Below are 13,921 nucleotides of genomic sequence, written 5' to 3' on the forward strand. Positions count from 1 at the left end.
GAGTTCAAGGCCAGCCTGGTCTACAGAGCAAGTTCAAGGACAGGATCCAAAGCTACAGAGAAATGCTGTCTTGAAACCTCCCCTCAAAAAAAAAAAAAAAATTAAAAGCGGGATGGTGGTGGTATACACCTTTAATCCCAGCACTCGGGAGGCAGAGGCAGGCGAATCTCTGTGAGTTCGAGGCCAGCCTGGTCTACAAGAGCTAGTTCCAGGACAGGCTCCAAAGCTACAGAGGAACCCTGCCTCAAAAAACAAAACAAACAAACAAAAAACCAATCCAAATCATGACTTCTAAAAACTCGTTTGGGCAAATTTTTTTAGCAATCAAAATATATTTTGATAAGTTGTTCGACTTACCAGAAAAAGTATATATATATATTTAGCTTAGTTGTAAATCATGTTGAGTGCTCTGCCGCAAAATACGGAAGAAGATAAAACCTATTTCAAATCTTTTTTTTAGCAATACTGACACTGCTTTCAGTGAATGGTTAAGTTTTAATAAAACTCACTGGGAACTTTTCTTACTAGAACATTAAGATGAATGAGGTGGATAACAGATTTATTCTATATAAAGGAGGGAATAATTGGAAAGAAAGTTAAGAATTATTTGTGTTTAGTAAGTAATCCCTTGAAAGTTAACGTTAATTAAAAACACCACTGGAATAACCTAATTTTTCATATTTGGGTAAGAATGCTTGTAATTGCAGCATGTCTTAACATCGTAACCTGTACCTCTTTTATCCAGAGTGAGGGTGTTTAGAAGGAGCTTCATATAGGATCTTAACAATTCATCTTTGTAATAACATTTTAGAAACTTTGAGGCTTACTTTTTGCAGTCCTTTTTAATTTGGATCGATGCCATTATTGGTATCTTTTGCATAGATAGGATTCCCTTATATTACTCCAGAGGGTAGTTGGAGCAAGGCAACTATGAACTATCAAGGTAACAATTCTCTGATAACAGCCCCTCTAGCATTGCAAAACTGAATACAATATGTATGTATATGTATAAATTTCTTTCTGTGTAGTACTGGCAGGAAGTTGGATTATTAAAATTCATTGTATTTAAATTTACATTTGTGTCTCTGTCCCTGGATATCTTTTTAATTCTCCAGACCAGTTGAACTTATGGATGAACTCATGTTTATGAGTAAACAATAGTATTTAGTTGAAATGATTCCATTTTCAGTGCTGTGTTGATTCAGAAGAAGCATCAATTCTGGCCTGATGGGAAACTGAGGCAGGAGGATTTCAGTGAGTTCAAGGCTAGCCTAGGCTACATAGCTACAGTCTAGTCCGAATTAGGGCAGAACCCTGCTTGAACAACAACAAAAAAGGAGCAAACTATATGTATGGAAAAGTGGGAAGAAATGATTGAATATTTAGCCAGGTATGGTAGTGCAGTGAGGCCATAACTCAATAAAACGAAAAAGACTTTCTAGATACCCCTGTTCTTTCATATATGCAGGATAATATATTACATTTCCTTCTTATTGCATATTTAATAAATATGTAATTCATGATTTTGTTTTGTCATACAATAAACTTAAAGTTATCTAAGGATAGGGAAGTATAGGGGTATTCAGTGGGAACTATATCACTGAATAGTATCATGTAATTTGAACCATCTAGTAGAAAATTTGTGTTATATACACGGACAGCTTACCAAAAATGCTGTTTGTGTGTTTGGTCTGGGGACCCAGAAAGTGGGAGAGAGATGGAAAGGTAGGTGAGGGTGGGTATTTAAAGGCGCTTTGGCTTTGTTTGTCCCTGTAGCCTAACTATAAACGAGCAGTTGGGTAGAGTACCTAAGGTGGCAGTTACCCCCTTATCCTTTAGTTTTGGATTTATGAAGGAATTTAAAATGGTAAAGGAATCCTGGGTCTCTGGAAAAATGTTGCTCCCCCTTTGCAAAGATTTCTTCCCTCTCACTTTTCTAAAAGAGTTTTTAATTCTGTTTTAACTCTTGGTTAAGTGCATCTTCAGTTACTTAAATCAGTTAATCACTTAGGTGACTCAAACCTTATTAGCATATCAGGAATAGGAGTTATGGTGGTAGTAAAATAGATGACTTGGATTACTGGGCATTTCAAGAAAGGATAGTCCTTGGTGAGTGGGGGGAGGTTTGGACAGTCAGAAGGGCAGCATGGTGGCATTGGGAGGTGTTGGGCAGGGGGATGACCAGGAGGTGGGAAAGAAATGCATAAGGGAGATGGGAGGGCCAAAGACAAACTTTGCCTTCTTTGCAATTTTGCCTAGGGCCCTGGTGGTGGCAACCGCCTGTGTGCCACTGAAAATCGTGCCGATGCCTGGCATACTGCATAAATGGAAGCAGGGTACCGCGTGAGTTGAAACATTGGTCACACTATATAAAGTTTGTATATGTGAATCAGTGTAACTCAAACCCATGTAACTGGGGGTCTGTCTATATTTGGAGTTTTCTAATAATACATCATAAGTTAAGGAAAAGAACACTGGTCTGAGACTCAGGAGACCTGGTTTCTAATTAGAAGCTTGGGTAAGTCACATAACCTTTTTCCTTCAAGTTAAATCTATGATTTGTTATATGGAAAACCATATAATTTCTTATGTTAACACTAAAAAATATTGAATAAATATTTTTTTGAAAAAGTCACAAGCGGATACCATTACTAATATTTTACCTTAAGTTTAAGATTAATTATATTTTAAAAATCTCATTTTTAGAAAAGAGATAATTTGCTTTCCCTGAACTTATTCCAGATGCTAGCAGGAGGGACCACATAGGAAATTTAAAGGAACATTTTGAGAGTTGTTTTGTGGCAGTTGAGAGAAAACAGTCCAGTGCCCTCAGACAGACCATAGTCATTTTGACTAGATAGAATTAACTGCAAGAATGTCCCTTGGCATAAAGTCTCTTTGTGAGCACATAGTTTGGTTATAAGTCTCTGGCCATGATTCCAGAAAGACTTAGGAAGGTACAATTAATGAGAACTAAACAAAATTGAGGTGGACTGGAATACCACCCACATCCCCAGTGATAGGGATCAAACTCTGGGCCTTGCACATGCTAGGGAAGCTCAGAACCACTGAACTGTACCCTTAGGCCTAGGACCTGGGCCTAGATTACATCCTAAATGTAGAAGTGTGAAGTTACAGAAGGTTATTCTGAAGGTACCATGTCTTAAAATTGGCTTAAAAGGGAGCACAAACCATTTCTGAAGGGTTAAAATGAATGAGGAATGGTGAGGTATCTTTAGCTGTGCCTATAGTATAGATCATAGAAACAGAATTGTGTGGTATCATCCATAATGATGGACTGTTTTGATCAGACTAAAGTTGCCTTCAGCTGGGGATGTATCTCAGTGGTGGAGTACTTTCTTAGCATGTGCAACAATCGTCCCCTGGGGGACAAAGGGTGCTCCAGTGGCTCTGTGACTCCACCAGGCTCTCCTGTCAAGGCAATGTTCTTGGAGTAGAAGATGAAGATTGCTATGCATGGGGCCCTCCTGATCCCAGCATTTGGGAGGCAGAAGCAAGAGGATCAGGAGTGCTCCAGACTCAGCTACATACTTAATTTGAGGCTACCCCAGGCTTCATGAGACACCATCTCAGAAAACCAAATCAGCATAGCACCAAAAACATATAAAAAATTTAGATAATTTTAACTATTTGGGGTAGTAATTTTATTGAGTTGTATGATAACACTTCAGTTAATACAGGATGTTAATCTTAACTGCTATTCAGTTATATATATAAAAAATTGTGTGATAACATAAAATCGAAAGGATAGTCATTTTAGGTAATATGCTTTGGAAAGTGCTGTGCAGAAAGTAACTTACCTGTTCTTAACACAAGCTTAATAATACTTAACTAATGCATCTATATCTGTGTCGATAGAACAGTACCTTTGCAAAATTATTGAATTAAAGATTTGTAGTGTTTTTCTCCTGTGGGTTATCTTCATTGTAAAATCATCTTTATTGTAATATGAGTTTCTCTTGTTATCAACACACATACTCTCTTAATTTTTTTCTCATCTTAATGAATCATATCTTGGTCAGTTGTAAGCCATCCTTTTATTATACTTGGTTCATTTCATTTTAAGTAAAAGAGGTACACCTTTTACTGTCCAAGTACACATTTTAAAAAACAATAATCATAGAATATTTCATAGTCTAGAGCATGTTCATTTTTTAACATAAAAAATTTAGTAAACCTAAGGCCAGTTTTCCAGTGTCTGTAACTGATTTTGTCAGTGTTCAGGAATCTCCAAAACATTGATCAGTTAAAAGTTTCACCCCTCATTTTGCATTTTGAATTCTAAATAATATTTCTATCTACAGAACAGCCCAGAAAACAATACAGTCTCACTTTATAGAACTGTTGTCTTGGAACTCTGCAGTTTAGCAGTCCTCAAGTAAGCCTATGTTTCTGAGACAATATTTCAGGTAAAAATAAAAAGAAGAAAGATTATTTTGTGTGTATGTGCAAGCACTGTAAGTGGCAAGTATGTTTTTAGGTAAAGAAGGATGTCAACTAAGGTTAAAAAGTATTTAGAATGGGGACTACAAAAGCAGGTATGTGTTATCATGCTCAGGCTGATTGAATCTTTGTACAGTAACATGCTAAGAGTGAGACCTGAAGTTGCTGAGGGTTCAGACAAGCAGTGAAACCGAACATGTACATAGATGGCTTAACACTGAATGAAGTGTGGCAAGACTAAGTGACACACACCTGTAATCCATCACTTGAGAGGCTGAAGCAGGAGTTCCTAGAATTCCAGGCTGGGCTACAGAGTGAGAGCCTGTCACAAACAAAAAGCAAAATCCCCCTTCCCCAAAAAGGTGAACTTGTAAACCTGGAAGGATTACGTTTTTAATCCTCTACCACTTGGGAGGCTGAATCAGGAAGATGATGAGAGGTTAGCCTAGGTTACAAATAAAAAAAAATTAAAAAGATGCTTGAAGCAGGTCAGTGCTGAATTTGAGGAAACATAAACAGTTCTGCTCACCCTAATCAGTATATGAAGAAATTGTAGGCAAGAAGATGAAAGAAGTTAGAACATCTTGTTGGTGAAAAAAATGAGGGAGAGAATTCTGCAGGGTAAGTTTCTGATAGGAATCTTACCACTTTAACACCCTAACCCTGGCCTCTCTCACACAAAAATCTGTTCCTTTTTTGGTATGTGTGGGTATGTGTCTGTGCATGCAGGTGTGTATGTGTAGAGGTCAGAGAAAACTTCTGGTGTTGTCGCCAGGACCACTGGCCTGTCTTGTGTCTCTCTAGGCAGTTTGGCATTTATTTACAAGTGTGTACCACTATGGATAACTTTGGTTTACATGGGTTCTAGGGATCAAACTGTGCTTGAAGAAAAGCACTTTAGCAATGAAGTTATTGCTCCAGCTGTTTGTTTTATACTGGTCTTGAAACTCCTAGACACAAGCAATCCTCTAACCTTAGCTTCCCAAATAGCTGGGACGAGAGGCAAGTGCCATTCATTGTTCTACTCCTGTTCTTTTGGGTTTAAATGATAATTAATTTACTAGTGAATGCTTGGGTAGAAATGGGAAGGCAAGTCTAAAATAGATTAATTTTGTAGTATTATTGAGGATATAGAGGAAGTAATATTTTAAAAATTAAAATTTACATCATGGTTTTGATTTAGCTGAATAACTTAACAAGTCAAAAGCATCAGAAAGTGACATACATACCGCTCAGTCAATTGATTAAATGTTATATTTTATTTCTTAACATTGATCAGAAAAAGAACTTTTTTTTTGTAGAAAACACTATTGACCCATATGTTTTAATTTAGTTGTGAACCATGTACAACTGATGTTTGACCTATTTGACTCATCGTGAAAAGAATTTACCCAGCTGCCATTGCTGAATCTTTTGTCCTGTCTCAAGAATATGGTAAATTGTTTGTTTTTATTTTCTTGAGACCTCATTTTTGTAGGCCTCAATTTTATTTACGCTTGGCTTCTGAGTAGGGAGGGTGGATAGTTATGGAGGATGCATATTGTACCAAGTTTTGTACTGTAAACTGTCATGCTGTTTATATATTATGCCCTTTGCTGTTAGTGCCTAAAGATGTTTTAAATAAAGGTTTAAACTTATTTATTTTTAGAAGTATGAATTCTTATAATCCTCGGCAAGCACTTTACAAATAAACACTCATTTCCCAGATATAGTGGCTCATACCTGTAATCCTGCCTAGTGGGAGGCTGGGCAGAATTTCTGTGTTTGAGGCCAATCTGGGTTACAGAGTGAGACTGTCTCAAACTCCAAACCCCCCAAATCAAAAACAGTTGTTGGCTACTGTTCTTGGTCTCAGACTAGCCACAGTTACATACACAGTTAACCCCCCGCGCCGCCGCCCCCCCCCCCACATAGTTTCTCTTGGTAGCTCTAATTTGCTCTGAAGACCAAGCTGTCCTTGAACTCATAGAGATCCTCTTGCCTCTTTAAAGGCACAGGCCACCACCGCCCAGCTCAAATCTCAAATTCTTACCTTGAGGTGGGGGCCAGAAATCTATGTTTAAGTTTTTTTTTTTTTGTTTTGTTTTGTTTTTTTGAGACTTGAGTTTGTGTGGCCTTGGAACTCGTTATGTAATCTAGACTGGCCTAGAACTGAGATCCAACTCTCCCTGTGTCTTGAGTGCTGAGATTAAAGGCATGCAATAACATGCCTGGCTCTTAAAGTTTTTGTTTTTGCTTTTTCAAAAAAGATTTTATTTATTATGTATACAGTGTTCTGTATGTATGCCTGCGTGCCAGAAGAGGTCGGTAGATCTCACCATAGATGGTTGTGAGCCTACATGTGGTTGCTGGAATTGAACTCATGACCCTTTGAAGAGCAGCTGTTGCTCTTAACCTTTGAGTCATCTCTCCAGCCTCTAAAAGAAAAATTTTTTGTTTTTCAAGACAGGGTTTCTCTGTTGCTTTGGAACCTGCCCTGGAACTAGCTCTTGTAGACTAGGTTGGCCTCGAACTTACAGGCTGCCTCTCTCTGCTCTTACAGTTTTGATGTAACTAAAAATTCAAGAAATCCTATTGTAGATAAATATTTCCCACCCTTACTGCTTGTTTTTGTTTTGTATTAATAATTTTTCTTTTTTCTTTCTGTTTGTTTTTAAGACAGGTTTTCCTTATGTAGATCTGGCTGCCCTTCAACTCAGAACACTGCACTGCTTGTATTATATTCCATCACTTGGTTTTTGAGGGTTTTTTTTTTTTTTTTGTTGTTGTTTGTTTTGCTTTGTTTTTTTTTTTTTTTTTTTTTTTTGAGGCAGGGTTTCTCTGTGCAGCTTTGGAGCTTGTCTTGTAACTCGTTCTAAAGATCAGACTGGCCTCAAACTCCCAGAGATCTGCCTGCCTCTGCCTCCTGAGTGCTGGGATTAAAGGCATGCGCCACCGCTGGCTGGCTGGCTGGTTGGATTTGTTTATTTATTTACTTTTTAAGGCAAGGTTTCAGTGTGTTTACCACATTGGCCTTTATCATCCTCTGTAGTTCCAGGCAGATTTTTAAATTGTACTTATTCTTCAAGCAGTTGACATTACAAGCCTGTGCCTCAAACCCCTGCTTAAGTTAATTATAGAAAGATATTTGTTTTTTTTTTTTTTTTTTTTTTTTTTTTTTTTTTTATTTTTATAGAAAGATATTTGTATTGCCGTAAAAATAAATACAAATGAAAAAGCATGTTATACAGTTGTTCCCCCCTCCCCCTTTTTGAGACAGTTTCACCATGTAGCTCTCACTAGCCTGAAACTCAATACAGAACAGGCTGGCCTCAACACAGAGATAGATCTTCCAGTTTCTGCCTCCCAAGTGCTGGGATTGAGGGAATACATTACCATGCTTAAATTGTTACTTAGAATTCCATATATTAAAGGTTAGAATTTGTCAGGTATATGAAATAGAATAATGTTGCCAAGTAGAAACTTCTTTGTTGAGTTAATGTTTCTTTCTGTGTGGTAAGTATCTTGTTGACAAAATTGAAAAACACCCCAAATCATCTTGTGCCAACTCCATATTTTGGAAAATACTGTTCTAGGTATTCATATAAGATGTAAAGTTTAATAAGAAGCCTGAGCTAATGGGCCAGTCAGTTTATAACTTTAAAAAAAAAGATGTAAAGTTATTTGTCAGTATATATCCAGCGTATATCCTGGCCCATGAGTAGGAATGACTAACCAGAAATGACAGACTTTTGAAATGGAGCATTCTCAGTTATAGGTCATCTAGACCTGCAGAATGAAATCACTTTATTTAACTTGGCTTCTCAGTTTTTTCTTCATTGTTTTGGTTCATGAGAGTCATCATTTCTTAAGACGTTACTAACAGTGGCAATGTGAAATAGGAACACGACAATAGAAACCCCGGGGAGAGCGTGATTGTGGTTTATGGAAGAGGACAGAGGGACACACTTCCTAGGAAAGAGATGATTTATCTAAGACACTAGAAACTTAATAATATGATAATCCCTGTCACAATTTAATTTGTAGTATTAGAGGAAATACTTATGGCTGGTGGTTTTTTGATACTTGTGTTGTTTTTTGCTTTTAAATTTATTTGTGTATGTATGCCTGTTTGTATGTGCATCATGTGAGCAGTGCCAGAGGAGAGCAGAAAAGGTCATTTCATCCCTTGGAACTGGAGTCACAGGCAGTTGTGACCTGCCTGATGTGGGTGTGGGAAAACAAGGCTAGGTTTTCTCTTCAGGAACATTCAAGTTTCTTTAACTTTTGGACCATCTTTCCAGCCCCACAGTAGTGTTTTAATTGATCGTTGGTCGACAAACTTTAGGATATAATTCACTGATAGCAATAGAATCTCAACTACTTTGCTTGGTGTCTCCCCAGTTTGCTTTTGTCTTTGTGTTTTTGTTTTGTTTGAGATAGGGTCTCTGTGATGTTTTGCTGCCCTGGAAATCCCCGTATAGATCAAGCTAACCTCAAATTCACAAAGACCTGCCTGCCTCTCTTCAAGTTAATTCTTTTTCCTAGAAATTTGAGGTGTATTTGATTCATTCGTTTGTTTGTTTCTCTGTCTCTCCCCCAAGCTATCCTTGAATTTAGGTGGTGATCCTGCCTCTGTCTCCTGAGTGCTTGGATCATAGGAATGAGCTCTACCAGTAATCCTAGAAAGACCAAAAATCTAATATGTGAATATTTACAAACATGTATGTTTAACACTCTAGTTTGTTGTTTTTTGTTTTTTTTTTTTTTTTGTTTTTTTTTTTTGTTTTTTTTTTTTTTTTTTGGTTTTTGAGACAAGGTTTCTCTGTGGCTTTGGAGCCTGTCTTGGAACTAGCTCTTGTAGACCAGGCTGGCCTCGAACTCACAGAGATCCGCCTGCCTCTGCCTCCCGAGTGCTGGGATTAAAGGCGTGCGCCACCATCGCCCGGCTTCTAGTTTGTTTTTTGAGACAGGGTTTCTCTGTGTAGTTTTGGTGCCTATGCTGGAACTCACTCTGTAAACCAGGCTGTCCTCAAACTCAGAGATCCACCTGCCTCTGCCTCCTAAGTGCTGGGTGTAAAGGTGTGTGCCGCCACCATCTGGCAAACACATTTTCTTTTCTTTTCCTTTCTTTCTTTCTTTCTTTCTTTCTTTCTTTCTTTCTTTCTTTCTTTCTTTCTTTCTTTCTTTCTTTCTTTCTTTTTTTTTTTTAATTGGTTTTGGGAGATAGGGTTTCTCTGTGGTTTTGGAGCCTGTCCTGAAACTAGCTCTTGTAGACCAGGCTGGTCTTGAACTCAGAGAGGTCCGCCTGCCACCACCGCCCGGCATGAAAACAAGCACTTACATTAATAAACAAGTAATACTTTGCATATTTTGGTCATATTATAAAAAGAATGGCAGAGTCCCCAGAGACAACCCTTGTGAATATGATTTACACAATTTTTCTGCTGTCCTGTTTTTTAGCTTCAGGACTCACCTCTTTCCTGATGGCAGTATTTTTCAATTTATGTCGTCCTTAGGTTGCCACTTGTTTTTCAGTACTCTTTTTTTTTTTCTTCTTTCCTTTGTTGATTTTTGATTTGGGGATGTTTATAGTTATTTCGAACATTTGGGAGCTTGATTTTTTTTTTGAGACAAGGTCTCAAAAGTAGCCCTGATAGCCTGAAACAGCCTCAGGAGTGCTGGGATTAGAAGTGAGCCCCAGCATACACAGCTCTTTGGGAGTCTTTTTAATGGATAAATCAGCCAATCACATCATCTTTTGGTTCTTTTCAGCTATTTCTTTAATAGCCTTTAATCTGGATATGCTATACACCCATAATTCCAGAAGCTGGGAAGCTAAGTCAGAAGAATCACAAATTCTAGCTAACCTGGTCTACATTGAGAGATTCCTTGTCTCAAAAGATACTAAAAATGTGAAAAGGTAGCTTGTTGCTTCTAATTTTTATGTAGAAAATTCTAGATAGAAGACACCAAATAATCAGAGTACAAGTGTTGCTGTATCAGAAATGAACTGCAGTTCTGATCAAAAAAAGTTTAGTAGGCTGCAAATTTTGACATGTGCTTATGTATATTAATTCTGTATAAGCTTAAACTATTTTGAGACAAGATTTTACTCTGTAGCTCCTCAGTTTGCTCTAGAACTCACTATGTAATATCACTGTGTTCAAGCTAATGGCAGTCCTACTGCATCAACTTGCCAAATTCTGAGGCTGCAGGCATGAGGCACTATGCCTGGCTGTGTATTAATCTACTTGATAGTTTAATTAGGTAACAATTTAGGCTTTTGTAATGTGTCTCTTAAATCTGAGAAGTACGCTGATAAAAAGCTCTTAAAGTAGATGTCCCCAAGAATATAATGGCACTGATTTTTGTTATTTGGCAAGACCCTTTGATTTGTATAAATGAGAGAAGACTAGATTGGAGCAGTAGGTGAAATGTAGCTTTGGAATGTAGTTTCTTTTTTTAAAAGATTTATAAATTTATTATGTATAGTGTTCTGTCAGCATGTAAGCCTACAGGCCAGAAGAAGGCGCCAGATCTTGTTACAAATGGCTGTGAGCCACCATGTGGTTGCTGGGAACCGAACCTCTGGAATAACAGTCAGTGTTAAATATACAACCACTAAGCAATCTCTCCAAACCCGGAATAGAGTTAGTTTCTTTAGAATTCCTGTTCTTATATTTCCATCATTACTGTTCTGTTAACATCTTTTTTTCTTTTCTTTTTTTTTTGGTTTTTCGAGACAGGGTTTCTCTGCAGCTTTTTTAGAGCCTGTCCTGGAACTAGCTCTTGTAGACCAGGCTGGCCTCGAACTTACAGAGATCCGCCTGCCTCTGCCTCCCGAGTGCTGGGATTAAAGGTGTGCGCCACCACCGCCCGGCTTCTGTTAGCATCTTAAATTTGCTTCTACAGCTTCTTACCTTTTTTTTTTTTTTTTTTTTTTGACACAAGGTTTCTCTGTGTAGCCTTGGCTGTCCTGGAATTCAGCTCTGTTGACCAGACTGGCCTTGAAGTCATAGAGACCCGCCTGTCTCTGCCTCCTAAATTAGAGGCATGTGTCACACCTCCTGACCAGCTTCAGGTTTTTTTTTGTTTTTTGTTTTGCTTTGTTTTAAAGATTTATTTATTTATTAAGCATACAATGTACTGCTGGCAAGGAGGTTGTGAGCCACCATGTGGTTACTGGGAATTGAACTTGGGACCTCTGGAAGAGCAGCCATTGCTCTTAACTACTGAGCCATCTCTCCAGCCACCCAACTTCAGTTTTTAAAATAATTTTGTTACATGGGTTTTCATACATAAGTGATTGGGATTTTTAAAGTTTGTAAAACATCAGAAGTCTTTGATCATATACAGCAGCATTGAAATTACTATAGGCATGGTACATGCTTATAATTCCAGAATTTGGAGGACTGGGGAGGAAAGTGTGAGTTTGAGACCAACCATGGCTGCATAATTAAACTCTATTTCTAACCCCTATTCTTCCCCGCCAACTCCCACAAATATTTACTTTGGTAGTTTTTTTTTTTTTTTCTTCCTTCAAATACAATTATTTGAAAGTTTTTAAGCTTGTCAGGAGGATTATGGTTGGAATTATACTAGTAGCTATTGGTGATTATTAAAGTGTAGGACTACCCGGGCGGTGGTGGTGATGCACACCTTTAATCCCAGCTCTCCGGAGGCAGAGGCAGGCGGATCTCTCTGAGTTCGAGGCCAGCCTGGTCTACAAGAGCTAGTTCCAGGACAGGCTCCAAAAGTTACAGAGAAACCCTGTCTCGCAAAACCAAAAAAAAAATAAAGTGTAGGACTATATTAATCAAAGCCTTTTCTAAATTCTAAATAGCCTTATGTTTACATTTTCTGAAGAGAGAATGCTGCTACTACTAAGTGTGACCTATACATTCAGAAACAAATATCTTGACATTCAATTGGAAGACTTGGGACTATTTGCTTTTGTATAAAATATATGATGTTCTTTAGATGTCGTGAGTCCTTTTATAAAGCATAATGTAAATTGCTTAAATATACAGTAGTTCAGACTGAATACATTTACTAAGGTAGCATGTAGGGAAAAACATATTTTATAAAGTAGCTAAAAAAAACTGGGCATGGTGATGCACACTGTAATTCCTTGGCAGGTGAAAGCAAGAAGAGCAGAAATTCAAAGTCATCCAGCTAGATAATGAGTTCTGGGCATCTGGGCTACAGGAGACTGTTCTCCAGCCCCCCAGAAGACCCCAAACAAGTAATTAGGGGCTGGAAAGATGACTGGTTGAGAGCACTTGCTGCTCTTGTGCTCTTGTATCAGTTTCCAGTACTCACATAACATCTCACAACTATCTGTGCTCCAGTTTCAGGGGATTTTGTGTCCTCTTCTCACCTCTAAGAGCACCAGGCACAAGTATGATACACATACATACATGCATACTCATACACATAGATACACATAAAAGTAAGAGCACAAGTAATAAATTATAAGGTATAATCCCAGCACATGAGGAGGCTGAGGCAGAAGGATCATGAGCTATAGTTTGAGGCACTAACTTAGCTTCTCTGTTTTAAAAGCAAAAACCAGTTGCAAAAAGGTTTATATAAGTGAATGTTAAAGGATTTAAAGATAAATGAGATTTGTAAGGTGCAAGGAGGACTGAATTATAAGAGTGATCAGTGATTTCAATATAGTAGATAGTAGTTAGCTTTGCTCGTGGGAAGATGCAAGGTTTTATTTAATTGTGCACTTCTTAAATTAATTATCTCCTTGCCCTGGAATAGTTGAGAAACTGAATATAGGTTTTTATGTAATTCTTACACTATTAATGTGAATGTGCAGCTTATATTAGAAGAAAGAGTATTAATAGCTTCTCTTTGTGTTTGGGGGATTCAAAAGAGGGTAGGCAAACAAGAAGCTAAGCATTTTCAACTATACTTCTTTCTAGCTTTAGTTTTCTTATCACTGAAGGAGTGTAGGTCTTATTTCAGAAGGAAGGAGCCTGTTGTGTACCAAGCTGAGTGATAAAAGGTCCTACAGATGGTGGTGGTGAACACTTTGCTTGTTATACTAGAAAATGTGGGAGAACTTTCCTGTCTCTGCCTCTGCCTTTACTATTAGACCTGGGATACTTTCATTGCTTTGTATGCTGATGCATTTCCTGCTATACTCTTTGTTTTTCCTAAGCTGAGCTCTGAGCTAAATCTGTACAAAGAAATATTGACTGCTTTTATAATGCTTGCCATTAATGCCTGATGATATACAGTAAGATAGGATTCTGCATACCATTAAATATGTCAAGTATTACAAACTTTAAGGTTCTTTTGAAATTACCATACTAAACTCAGTTCACTTTTGCTAACTTCACAGTTGTTGATCACATAGCATGGTCATCCACTCACAGCTTAAAAAAATACAGGGAGCATCGGAGAGAATGGGTAAAGTAAAATTTTGATGTTTTTAAAATAGCACCTAAATATATGAAAG

At 37.7% G+C, this 13,921-nt stretch overlaps 1 protein-coding gene across 16 annotated transcripts in view; it reads left to right on the forward strand.

Annotated features, from left to right (window-relative positions):
- LOC119807772 (putative RNA-binding protein Luc7-like 2) overlaps window positions 1-13,921 on the forward strand; it is a 54,026-nt gene that overhangs the window by 1,458 nt on the left and 38,647 nt on the right. For 3 of the 16 annotated variants that reach the window (XM_038319905.1, XM_038319906.1, XM_038319919.1), the window contains exon 2: window positions 2,260-2,343. The exons of 2 other annotated variants lie outside the window; for them this stretch is intronic. In XM_038319905.1, the coding sequence (XP_038175833.1) occupies window positions 2,306-2,343 (38 nt within the window). In that variant the 5' untranslated portion in view covers window positions 2,260-2,305. Of the gene's footprint in view, window positions 1-2,259; window positions 2,344-2,367; window positions 2,519-2,579; window positions 4,431-5,797; window positions 5,899-13,804; window positions 13,873-13,921 lie in introns of those variants that run through there. 11 more of the 16 variants (XM_038319908.1, XM_038319915.1, XM_038319910.1 and 8 more) reach the window with 10 other exon arrangements.

The sequence above is a fragment of the Arvicola amphibius genome, chromosome 2, assembly GCF_903992535.2.
Source record: "Arvicola amphibius chromosome 2, mArvAmp1.2, whole genome shotgun sequence".
In the NCBI taxonomy this organism is placed as follows: domain Eukaryota; kingdom Metazoa; phylum Chordata; class Mammalia; order Rodentia; family Cricetidae; genus Arvicola; species Arvicola amphibius.